At 37.0% G+C, this 13,142-nt stretch overlaps 1 protein-coding gene across 2 annotated transcripts in view; it reads left to right on the top strand.

Annotated features, from left to right (window-relative positions):
• The window catches only part of STK26 (serine/threonine kinase 26), a 65,177-nt gene that overhangs the window by 49,914 nt on the left and 2,121 nt on the right, over positions 1–13,142 (top strand). Inside the window, exons 4-11 of one of the 2 annotated variants that reach the window (XM_030760605.2) lie at positions 3,045–3,101; positions 7,560–7,668; positions 7,754–7,911; positions 8,830–9,015; positions 10,124–10,272; positions 11,313–11,406; positions 11,831–11,893; positions 11,959–12,112. In XM_030760605.2, coding sequence (XP_030616465.1) covers positions 3,045–3,101; positions 7,560–7,668; positions 7,754–7,911; positions 8,830–9,015; positions 10,124–10,272; positions 11,313–11,406; positions 11,831–11,893; positions 11,959–12,087 — 945 coding nt within the window. In that variant the 3' untranslated portion in view covers positions 12,088–12,112. The remainder of the gene's footprint in view (positions 1–3,044; positions 3,102–7,559; positions 7,669–7,753; positions 7,912–8,829; positions 9,016–10,123; positions 10,273–11,312; positions 11,407–11,830; positions 11,894–11,958; positions 12,113–13,142) is intronic. The other variant, XM_022563911.3, reaches the window with a different exon arrangement.

Genomic DNA, 13,142 nt, shown 5'->3' with positions numbered 1-13,142 from the left:
TTTAGGCGTTCTGAATTTTGGAACAGAGAGCCATTTCTTAACCCCTAACTGACCACCCATGTTGATGCAGGGCTTTTTGTAAAAATTTATTTATTTTTGGCTGTGTTGGGTCTTTGTTACTGCGTGTGGGCTTTCTCTAGTTGCGGCGAGCGGGGGCTACTCTTCGTTGCGGTGCGCGGGCTTCTCATTGCGGTGGCTTCTCTTGTTGCGGAGCACGGGCTCTAGGCGCATAGGCTTCAGTAGTTGTGGCGCGTGGGCTTAGTTGCCCCGAGGCATGTGGGATCTTCCCAGACCAGGGCTCAAACCCGTGTCCCCTGCATTGGCAGGTGGATTATTAACCCCTGCACCACCAGGGAAGTCCCTGCTGCAGGACTTTAAACTTAACTCCTCCAACCCATTGTTAAAACATTTGGATCATTTTATAATTGGAGAAGTGACATTTTTCCTTCAGGGACTTCCTATACTTAAATGTGCCAGATATATGGTTATGGTTTAGAGGTTTAGAGTCATTTGGCTCTTTTGGATTTGTAAACCAGTATGTAGATATCAACTTAGTCTTTTAAATTATTTAAGAACAAACCAAACATACATATTTGCATTCTCCAACACAAACATCTTTTACCAGAAATCAAAGATAGAAATTGTAGTCCCCCAAAAGAATACAAACACAGAGTCTAGGTTTTTTGGTTGGGTTTGGTTTGTGATTGGTGTTTTCATTAAGACCTGCTGTGGACAAGGAACAAGTAAGAGCCTGTGTGGGTTAAGCTTCCTTGAGTAGGGAGGAGCCCCACTGGCTCGCTATTCCTGCCTGTGCCCACTCGGGCCTTGCTTCAGTTCCCCTGCCTGCCTCACAGTCTTCTGAATGTTTGGACCTATGACCATCCTCCAGCGAGGTTTGTCTGCAGAAGTGACAATCAGAAGGAAGCAGCCAGAAAAGCTATGAGGCAGCTCTGGTTCCCTGCCTGTTTCAGAAGAGTCCTAGATCCACTGAATAGCTCGCTTGCAAAGAGGAAGCCTTCTTTTCAGATCGGGAATTTGCTTAGTCATAAGTTTACGACTTTTTAAGCTTTCTATGAATACATTTTGGTAGGTTTCTGTTTGAATCGGTACCAAAAAAAAGACACACATTGTTTTTAACTTGGAAAACAGTCGCTTTCATTCATGCAGAACTGCAAAACAGATAAACATGTTTTATAAGATCTTTTTATTTTTCTTTGAATGTCAGGTGAATGGGAAGCATTCTGAATTCATGAGGTAGAATGTAGTACTTAGGAAAAAAACGTGGCAAAAGATAAACTTCTCAGGCTGTACGGCATTGTGAGAAACACTTTTTTCTTCTGTAGAAAAAAATAGGAAGACTCATCAGGTTCACAGTTCTCATGTTCTGAGTCCTAATTTCTATACATGGAAACAAGTTACATGAACCACTCCTGGAACTCTTCTCCTCTCCCACTGTTATGGGGATTTATTTCCTCTCCTGCCTACTGTATACACCACTCTTTCTCTTCTCAGTTCAAGCTGGCCTGCTGTGACAGGAGAGAGTTGATGTCAAGATGGGCGGGGGACATTGTTCCTTTCTTTCTCTTATACATTCTACATAATGTCAGCATCTTAATTTAACTGAGCCTTCCCTCCCCGGACCCTTACCCTACACCACAACCCATTCCCCCCCACTACAGTGTCCCCTAAACACTCATCATCATGTTATTGGAGTCCATTCTCTGCCATAATAAAGCCCCAGTCTCATGGAGACACTTGGAAATTTTAAATGGAACTCCTAAGTACTTCCCAGGGATTTTGGAATTTGAGGACTACTGGCAACAGCTTGAGAATCTTCATTCCACAGCTCGGACCGTAAAGGTGAGAGATGTGTTCCTGGCATCCCAAATCGAAGCACGACACTGAATATATTTTCCCCTAGAAACATTGTTATGGTATAAATGGTAGTGTCTCTGGTATCCTTTCTGCTATACTATGGATACCTTTGTGTTAAATTGTCTTTTTGGAGGACACTGCTCCAGGAACCTAGGCATTATTTTTATGGGAAAATGCTTGCTTTCCAAATTCCAAACATCTTACTTAAAAATGGACTTTTGGAACACAATCCATTCACAACTTGGCTATTGGCCAGTTTAGCAAAACCAACCATTCTGCTTTCAGTCAATTCTGTGGTCCTACAGTAATTCAGAGAATACCACTCATGAAATGGTATGGAGAGAGAGATGTCTTCCATATTTCAAAATATAGCTGAAAGAAAAATGATTTAATGATTTATTCCAAATTTTATCTGATGTAGCTGAATGGTGTGTGTGTGTGTGTGTGTACACCTATTTTGTAATTCAAACAGACGTGTTCCCCCTATGAGCTCCATTTCCTCTTGTACAACTTACAGTGAAGTTAATTCTACATGAATTAATCATAATGCTTTTTAAGTTACACACTCCCTTTCTCTTATCCATTTACCTCTGGAGAGAGGGGGGTCAATGTTCTTTTTAGGTTCCATATGTGTACAAAAAATTCCCGTTAATCCTGGTTGGTAAAAGTTGTAAAGTACATTAAAACAAAAGCCAAAAACTAAAATAAGGCACAGTACCCAGTGTCCTCAAACTCTAAAATCACATGGGAAGTACCCAGAAGCCCCATTCAAAATTTCTACAAGTCTCTATTTACCTCCTCATTCTTTTTCTTTTTCCTCCTCATTCTTTAGTGTAACTATGTTTCCTTTCAGTATCATTATTCAAAATAATTTAAAGTGATGGTTTTTTCTGGGTTTTATAGAAGTTGCTAACAGTTAAACAATAAGGAACAATAATGTGTTATTTATTTAGCGATATCATATGGTAAATCGGTTTCAGGGAGGGCCAAGACTCAGAACTTGACTTTCATTTGTAATAGTCTATGGAAAAATATATTCTGAGTTCCAAACAACTAATTTTAAACCTGTATTTTAGAACCAGTACATTAGTATGTCAGATTTAACATTTATGCTAGTATGTTACTTGGCTCAGGTTTATAATTATTAAACTATTTCATGGCTTTTACAGGGTTCAAAATTATGGATAATAATGGAATACCTGGGTGGCGGTTCAGCACTGGATCTTGTAAGTATTTTTAAATAATTACACACATATATCCATACTTGCACTTTTTTCTTTTAATTGGAGTAAGCAATGGTTTTTGGACAAGCTAAGCAGTTGTTTAGTTAATATGTTCACTCTGTCTTCAGGACTATTACTCTTATATAGATTCAGCTATATTGCAGGGTTCTGCACATTGCTGGCATTCTTAAAGTATATAAGAAATGCAAACAGCTTAATAAAATAAAATTCCCCCCAAATTAGGAATGAGTGTGTGACAGTTGCCGTCAGTTTAGAGTTTTACTTTACATGCTTATCCCTGAGAAGACTCAGTGTTCTTAGATTTTTAAAAAAGATATCATTCAGATAACTGTCTCTAAAATTGGCTCTTGGGTTCTAACCAAGAAGGCCTACAGACCCAGCTCTCTGCAGAGTTCTCTCTGCCCCTCTATAGGTCATTTGGAAATGTGATGGCATCTTTGTCACAATGACTTGGAAGTGCCACAGCCATTTTAGTGGGCAGGGACCAGGCTGCTACAATCCTGCAGTATGCGGGAGAAGTTCTAACCAATGAAGATATGTTCGTGCATGAAATGTTTTTGAGAAACACTGGTTGTTTTCCCCAAGTGGTGTGATTCTGTCAGTGTTGTTCCCCGCCTTTTAAATCTTTATTAATATGACATTGTATTTAAAATGCAATATGAATGACTAGAGACAAGTTTGTGTAGTAGAATAACCACTGGGCTGGCCTGTGGGAGTTTGAGGTTCTAGCGCTGGCTCTATTTATAACTAAATCTGTGACTGTGAACCAGACACATAAATTCCTTGGACTTGGATGTCCTATAAAACAAAGAATTTGCACTAAGCTCCTCTTCCATGTTTAATATAATATGACTTTTATATAATATGCTTCTGCCTTTGAAATTATAGAGTCTGCTGTTTCTAAAAGTAATTTTAATTCTTATTTTTTAAAGTGGAGATGAGTTTTTCTGACTAAAAGTAATCAAATATTTTTTAAAGGCTTTCATCCTAACTGCCAATGACTCCAAAGTTTCAGATAATCCTGTGAACAGAAATGACCATAAGCGATTTTCTTCCCTTTAAACAGAACCATACTTAAACCATTCTAAAGAAATGGTAATTAAACTTGATGGAGAGCCTCATCTTCTAGGAATTCATCGCAGTTTAATCAGTTGCTGAGTTTGGTCATCCTTCCTTGTGTCTAATGTAATTCTTATATCCTAAAGCTAGAGTTCATTTTGTTCTTTCTCTCTCCTCTAGTGAGAGAACATAACTGGTGTTTCTTTGGATAATAATCCTTCATGCCTATGGAGTCTGGTCTCATTCTCCTCTTGCCGTTAAATGATCTCAGCTCTATTTCTCTTGTCACATGGTTTGATTACACAATAATTTTTTCATTAGCTCCACAAGAAGCCTCACAATTGCTCCACGAGCCTCCTTCCACTTCTTAAATATTAAGAACCCTTTCCAAATTTATCACAGTTAACTGCCCCCAAAAGTGCTTACCATGTCACTTCCCTGTTTTGTAGGCATTGGCAAAGCTAGTGCACTGCTTTCATCGGATTTCTGATAGCAATGTGAAGCACTGGACACTGGCCCAGCCCTAACTAATACAATCTGTATCCCCAGTAGTAGTTTGGTCAGTTTTATGAAATCTCTGAATGAAATGATTGTGAGATCATAATCTCATTCTGCCATTCTGATCTCCACCTAAGTACAACAAATACCTATTAGCATAAATTCAATGAACTTAAAATGTTCTTAAAATCAAGAGACCTAGATCCTAGTCCTGGTTCTGCCATTGACTAGCTGGCTAATACTGGGCAAGCCATTTAACCTGTGCCTCAAATGTTCAATGAAGAAATTAGATGAGTAATCTCTCTAACTCTGTTTTTCTAGCCCTAACGCTTAATGATATTGTGATTTAATTATAAACCTCATTTGACTGGACTTTGTAGGCAGAGCAAGTGATGAGAAAATGTGCTACTTCTTCTTCATATATAGTCCTGTACAAATGAATGCTATCATTTGGGGGAATCTAAGAAAGGATCAGGCTTAGAGGAGGGCACTGCTACCAGGGACAAGAGAAATCAGGAGGGATGCTGGGTAGAGTGTTCATCCCTTAAACTGGTGCCTGACTAATGGAACATGATTATGACCAGTATTGATGTCAACATTATATAGTGTATACCTCAAGATTCCCTCCCATTCTAACAAAAATAATTAGTTGTATGTGAACAGACTTTGAGCATACTGTACATTATTTTATTGAATTGATTATACCTTACTTCTTTCCAAACAGAATTGCAGTGACTTACAACAAAAACACATATAATAAGGTTAAGAGAATAAAACATGAGCACCAAGGGAAAAAGTTGGAAACAGTATGCTAACTGTAAGAGAAAGCATAACAAAACATGGTGCATTAGGGACTGGCTGGAAGTCAAAAGAGTATGAGGAACACCCCCAAGCCCACAAGTAGATAGTCTCTGAAAGGGAAAATGTCCCTCTCTTGAATATCCTCAGTTGACAACAGAGGCAAATCACACAAGGCCAGTACACTGCCCTGGGGGCAGAAGTGTTAGCTATTAGAGACATGATATGGTCTTCAGTCTTTGGAGAGAAGCTCAGTTGTGCGCTCCAGGGACAGTCGACCAAGATCTTGCGTCATCTCTCCCAAGGTTGCGTTGGAAATTTTTTAAAAAGCAATCTGTGTTCCATCTACTTTACCTTCCTTCTCTTTCCAACTCCCTTATTTCTCCTTTTCTGATCATTATCATCATGGCTAAGGAAACATTTTAACCACAAGGTTTGGGACAGTTTTCTGTCTGATAGTGAACAAGAAAAACGCAGCTCTACCACCACCCCATTCCCATTTCCCTGCCACCCAGGCGCCCCTACCATCCCCCTCCGGTACCCAGTTAAGTGAGATTTTACTTTTACTGAATTTTAAACTGGACCTAAGTATACCAGATAAGCAACGGACCACTTTTCTGTTTGTTTTTACTTAAATATATTTTTAAAATTCTGTATTATCCAGGGCACTTTTAGAAATCCTTCAGAATGATAGCTAGTATCTTTTATATGGACCTTGCCCAATTTCCTAAGTGACTGAGGGTATACCTCCTCTGGCCCTGTCAACATTTTATAATCAGTGATACTAAGTACTAATCTTAAGTAGTATGACATTTATCTTTAACTTATTTGGTAGTACCTCAGAATTTCATTGCCAGCAATCAGTAAAATAGTATGCCATTTTCACCTTTTAGATGACTTTAATCACTGCTGTTTAAAAAGAAACTTTTGGGGTGGAAGTTGATATATTTGAAAGTAAACAGATAATGTTACCTAGGAAAGGCACCTATTGAACTATGAACATCCCTGGAGTATACTATATATCCAGAGCATAGTTAATATTAAATGGTGAGACCGAAGTGTGGTTTCTATTTTAAGCTGTTAAATTTCAACATGAAAGTGCCCTTTATTCAGAATAAATATGGCATTCATGAAAGATGAAATACAGAAGGTGCCAAAGAGCTGTGAATCCCTCCCAGTGTGAGGCATAGTGGGCAATATTTGATTTTCACCACCTCTTCCCTCCTTCCAGCAAACAGAACTCTACCTCAGCTCTGACTTTAGATTCCCACCCTTTCCTGTAATAATATTGTACAGTCCACTGTTTGTGCTTTATGAGGTACCAGAATTTTAAAATAACCATTTATTTTAAGGAGAGATTTTCAGATATTCCATTACAAATTCTCCTGAAACCTAATCATTGCTTTCCTTGTATTGCAGTTAAAACTACTGGCTTTAGTACAGGGAAATGTGTTACATTTATTTGAAAAAACGTATCCCTCCATAATTTGATACTTTTTTACAATGAAAGTCTGAATAGTTTAATTATTATATTCCTAGCTAAAATTTAAATCTGAGTCTCAAAAAAGGCTCTATGCTTTACAATGTTTTTGAAATACACAAATGCTAAGAACTGTGCTACAGCTGACCTATATGATCAAATTTGGTTGCTGCAAAAATCTTATGGACCGTCTGATCTAAAAATCAGTTCGGTGTAAATATTTAATAAGTTTTAAACAGCAAATGCCAAAATTTAAGTAGCTGATTTCTTTTTTCCTATCTGAGAAAAAGAAAGCTAGTTCTGTCATTATTTAAGCATGTTTCTTAGATCTTTGATGTAAATATTTAAGAACCTTAGGATTTGGAGCTAGTATATAGGTTGTACTATCTTTCAAGATTAAACTTAATCATTAAAAAACCCTTTCTGCCCTTTGACTTAACTTTCCTCACCTTTTAAAATTTTCTCATTTGTTTAAATATTGGTTTAATAAACAGAACTGCTTCATATATCTAAGCGATTCTCTTATTTCAAAGAGAATGTCAAGTTCGAACTTCATTGTTCCAAACTTTTACATGTATATGTATGTATGTGTTTTTCCCCCTAAGCTGAGAGCTGGTCCATTTGATGAGTTCCAGATTGCTACCATGCTAAAGGAAATTTTGAAAGGTCTGGACTACCTGCATTCAGAAAAGAAAATTCACCGAGACATAAAAGGTATACAGAAGTCTAATGTGAACCTGAGAAAAACAGGTGCATTCTGAGGAAGCTGAGGGTTTTTTCATCTCTTTTTCCCTCCTAGCTGCCAATGTCTTGCTCTCAGAACAAGGAGATGTGAAACTTGCTGACTTTGGAGTTGCTGGCCAACTGACAGATACACAAATTAAAAGAAATACCTTTGTGGGAACACCATTTTGGATGGCTCCTGAAGTTATCCAGCAGTCAGCTTATGACTCAAAAGTAAAGTGTTACCTGTACAAACTATTTTGTTTTTAATATTAAGTTTTATATAGCGTACTATCCTATTTAATAAATTGCCTTAATACTCCTTCCTTTTAAAGTATTCCTAAAGCTAGAGTCATGTCAGTTGTTGCTGGTAAATCATACGTTCCCTTGTTGCTGGTAATATTTGGACCTTCTTCCCTTCAGTGGCCTTTCATCCTACTTGGAATACAATCCAAAGTTCTTACTATCACATATGTGTCTCTCTACAGCCTGGCCCTTGTCTACCTCTGGCTCATCTCTTATCACTCTCCTCTATTTTCTTTTTTTTTGATCTCTCTTCACTTCCACTTTTTAAAAAATTAATTTGTATTGGCCCTCTATTTTCTATCTGCTTCAGCCACAGTGGCCTCATTGCTGGTCCATAAACACAGCAAGTCCCCTCTAGCCTCAGGACCTTTGCACTTGCCTCTCCCTCTATCTGGAATAGCCTTTCTCCCAATTAGGTCTCTGCTTAAACATTACCTACACAGAACAGTCTTCCCTGGCCATCCTGTGTAAATTTGCAGCCCTTTTACCTTATTCATTATTCCCTTATCCTGATTTACTATTTTCTTCACAGAACTTAGCACCATCTGACATCCTATTATTTATTTATTTATCTGTCTCTTCTACTAGAACATAAGCCCCTTGAGAGCAGGGATTTTGTCTGGTTTGGTCACCACCTGAGTCCTCAGTGCCTAGAATACAGTACCTGGCACAAAGTAGAGTATTTGATCATTTTTTTAAATAAATGAATTATATTAATAAAAATTTATTAACATCACATTTCTTGAGACACTTTCATATTGTATGACCGTTAGACTCCACAGGTTATTTTGTGGCATTATGTTGGAATGGAATTTCAAGGTAATTGTTCTTTCCTCCTTACCTTAGGCTGACATTTGGTCACTGGGAATTACTGCTATTGAACTAGCCAAGGGAGAGCCACCTAACTCCGATATGCATCCTATGAGAGTTCTGTTTCTTATTCCAAAAAACAATCCTCCAACTCTTGTCGGAGACTTTACTAAATCCTTTAAGGAGTTTATTGATGCTTGCCTGAACAAAGATCCATCATTTGTGAGTATATATGCTATGACTACTATTTTCTATGATCAGATCTACATAGAGCCAGTGTGGTTTGTTCAACAGTGAGGAATACAGTGCCTGTGAAAACTGTCTAAGATCCATCCAGGAACGTGATTCTTCCCTCTATGTTGCTAATTTTGTTTAGTTGTTGACAAGATCCGTAGTTTCTTCTCTCCTTCCCCTGCATCTTTTTCTCTTTTTTCTATGGTCCCTAGCTTCTTCTTTATTCTGTTGATCATTTCCTATTTCAGGGGGAAATAAAGTTCATTTTCTAGGGTGTCATTATGAAAGTATATGTATAACTATTCACAATGATTTTTATTCAAGTGTGTTTTCATTTTTCATGAAAAGTTGTTTGCGTTTCACTATTTTTTATTTAATGTTCAGAAATTCCAACATGAAGTTGTATACGTTTCCTGAAGTCTAATGAGCTCCATTCATTTACTTGGCAAAGTTGATTACAGTTGTTCTACTGTTTTTAAAATAAAGCTGCCCGATGACTTCGAGAAACTAGAAATATACAAGAACTGAATTTGATGTGACAATTTTTAAGTTGCTAATGGATATTCTCATAGTAATAAAATACTAGGGGGAAAAGTATCCCCCACAGCACCTGGTGTTTGTATTTAGATGCGATATGAATTAATGTGTGATGAAGAAGGGGGTCATATGATATGTACAGATAATTAACAAAGTTACAGCCTTGCTAGTTTTCACCCTTTTTTCCAATTTACAGTAAATATAATAAAAGTATTTTAAAGCACTATTTTGAAACGTTTTTAAATTTTTACTTAATTATCAAAGTCCTGCCATGTGTTTCTCTGCTTTTAAGAAAGCCCTGCTGCCTGTTGCTAGTAGGTAGGCCACCTTTTGCCCATTGGGCTTTAGCAAATTGGTACCAAAATAGTGAATTTAATTTGGTTGCCTTGAGCCACTTCAAAAATAGAATTAGCTATTGTCCTGTGGCATTTTAGTTATCCTCATATCTGCAGACATACTTTTACACCTTTCGGCTTAATAGCTGAAGTGATTTCTTATCACTCCTTGCAATCAAAAGAGCCTAGAAATATTCATGCATCCTTTCTTTTTTGTTCCTTAGCGTCCTACAGCTAAAGAACTTCTGAAACATAAATTCATTGTAAAAAATTCAAAGAAGACTTCTTATCTGACTGAACTGATAGATCGATTTAAGAGATGGAAGGCAGAAGGACACAGTGATGACGAATCTGATTCTGAGGGCTCTGATTCGTATGTACCAATTATTTAATTTTTATGTAGATAGCCCATTTTAATATTGCATATATTTTAACTGTGATCCAATATGCTTTCTCTAGCATAAAATATAAACCTTATTCTAAAGTCTGACTTTAGAAACTGTGAAAATCTTTTAAAATCACCGTCTGTGAAGTACAATGAATTTGGAAACACGTTTTTTTTCTTAGAAGTGAATTGCTTTAGTTTTGAATGGTCTCGGTCTAACCCCTAGTGGATACTTGAGTATATTACAAAATTTTGGAACAAGATTCGATTTAAGGTGTTTTACTAGTTTGCCCAAAGTGATGAGGAGCAATGTCTTCTCTTACTTTGATGGCAACCTGCAAAATCCCTCTGGAGAACTAACGTTTCCCAGCTCTTGGCCATGTACCAAACCGTGATCAGACCGGGACATTGAAATATTCATTTATATCTCATTTGTACACCCTAAAAAGTTGCATTGTTTTTTAACTGCAGCATTTATACTAACATTTTAACCTCTAAGTCCATAATTTAATTTACTCCTTCGCTAGCTGAATTGACACAAAGGCAACACCAAATTTCTTTAGATATACTACTTGCATTTATGAGAAATTGCCCAACTTTTAAAAGGTCTGAAAAATACCAGGATAGTTGTTTTTACTCTGTTCTAATGGTTGTTGGCCTTAGCTGCCCAATGAGAGTCACCCATGGAGCCTTTCAAAAATGTAAATCAACTATACTGCAATATAAAATAAAAATTAAAAAAAAATCACAAGCCACGCTACAGGAGATCCTGATCTAGTCAGTGGGAAGGGGTTGGGGCAGGGCTTTATATATAGTAAGAGACCTTCACGTGTGATTCTGGTACACACTTAGAGTTGAGAACCATTGCTATTCTTCAGTAAAAAGCAGTGTCGATTTGAAACTGAGATCAAATGATTTTTTATACATCGGGACAGTTCTCCGTTCGGAGTCTGGCTGCATTGATTAGGTATTTTCACCAAGCTGTATCATTTAGGAACTTACAGAAGTATCTTTGGCAATCTCTTTAGGGAATCCACCAGCAGGGAAAATAATACTCATCCTGAATGGAGCTTTACCACCGTGCGAAAGAAGCCTGATCCAAAGAAACTACAGAATGGGGCAGTATGTATATGGAGATGATCACTTCCTCTTGGTAGACTTTTTCGAACTATATAGTGAGAGTATGATGGCCAAAAATTGTTAGAATTTAATACCCCTAAACGCTCATCTACCTCACTGTGTCCATAGTAGGTTTCATTTGCCATTCGTTTTGAGCTAATTAAGGAAAGGTCATAGAAGTCATTTAAGTGGCGATTGGTATGTTTTAAAATGCATTTTACCTAGAGATATCTAAACCCATTGGAATCATGTATATCAGTTGTAGTCCTCTAAGTTAGAGAACTTATGGATGACGGATGGGAATTAGTGATGGGAAGAAAGCATGGAAACTTGCCCCGTGTTGGGTCTTTTGGGAGGAGGATTCCAATGAATGCACATGAATGATTATTTTAATGTCATGTGTATAATCTGTAATATTTGTTCAAAGGAGCAAGATCTTGTACAAACCCTGAGCTGTTTGTCTATGATAATCACACCTGCATTTGCTGAAGTAAGTACAGATTCATTAGCTTTGGATATCTATTTTAAGAAGTATAATAATTTTAAATGTTATAGCTATTGATCTTTCTCAGCTTAAACAGCAGGATGAGAATAATGCTAGCAGGAATCAGGCAATCGAAGAACTGGAGAAAAGTATTGCTGTGGCTGAAGCTGCCTGTCCTGGTATCACAGATAAAATGGTGAAGAAATTAATTGAAAAATTTCAAAAGTAAGCTTGAAATGTCATTTTAAAAAAACTATTTTGACATTTTCTGTTGCATGTTCATTTATGATGCGATAATATAATTACCTACTTGATTGAGTCATTCTGTTTATTCCTAACAAAGTCAATTCTTAATAGTCATATGCTTGAAAACTGTTTGTTTGTTGCCCATCTTAAACATTAGCTTTTGGAATTATTATCTTCGGGCATTACAAGGTAGTTTTCCACTGAACGAAATGGCCTGGCTTTTTTTTTTTTTTTTCCCTCTCCCTGTTAGTAGGAGTACAGACAAAAGGTCAGGGGACATATTCTTATTTGGACCCTTGTAAATACCATTGAGGAATGCTTTCATTCTTGCCACTACTCTTATCACACTGCTGTTCACATTGTTTCAGTGCTAAAGTCCATTAAATTTAACCCCCATAAGAAAAGTTAAGGATTTTAGGTAGAGAAACTCAAATGAAGACTCTAAAAGGTTCTTATGTTGGATTTCAGTTTCTATACTGCCTCTTGAACTGTTGCTTTAACTTTGTTCACATTCAATAAAGTTCTTACATTTAATTTTTAAATTCCCTTTAAAAACAAGACTTTTGTATGCATATACAAACACAACTCCTTAGCTCAAGCAAGTTATAAAAAGCACTACTAATCTTAGCCTTAATCCCATTATATTGCTTCTCAGTGCATCTTTATATTCCTTTGTATTTGTGATGCCACTGGGATCAAGTTGGAACAAACCATACAGCCTGTAAAACACATAATCTCCTAGATCTTTCTGGCTGATAAAGCCTATTTATACTCATCAACTAAAGCCCCTCTTAAAATCCCTTAGTTTTTAGTGGAAACCTCCCCTCTTTTCCAATTTGCAAACAAATCAATTGGAAGTTGTAAAATCAGACCCAGAAGGGATTTTTGAACTGCTTTACATTTTAACGTTTACATGATGAGACGCAATACAATTTTTGTTTGCTGAATCAACTCTTTCATTGCAGAGTTCATACAGATGTAAAATAGACACATGCATAGTTGTATATCA

Source organism: Delphinapterus leucas, chromosome X (genome assembly GCF_059928025.1).
Source record: "Delphinapterus leucas isolate spDelLeu-1000000601 "Yukka" chromosome X, BTC_Dleu_Yukka2, whole genome shotgun sequence".
NCBI classification, from domain to species: Eukaryota; Metazoa; Chordata; class Mammalia; order Artiodactyla; family Monodontidae; genus Delphinapterus; species Delphinapterus leucas.
This window is presented reverse-complemented; position numbering and strand designations above follow the sequence as displayed.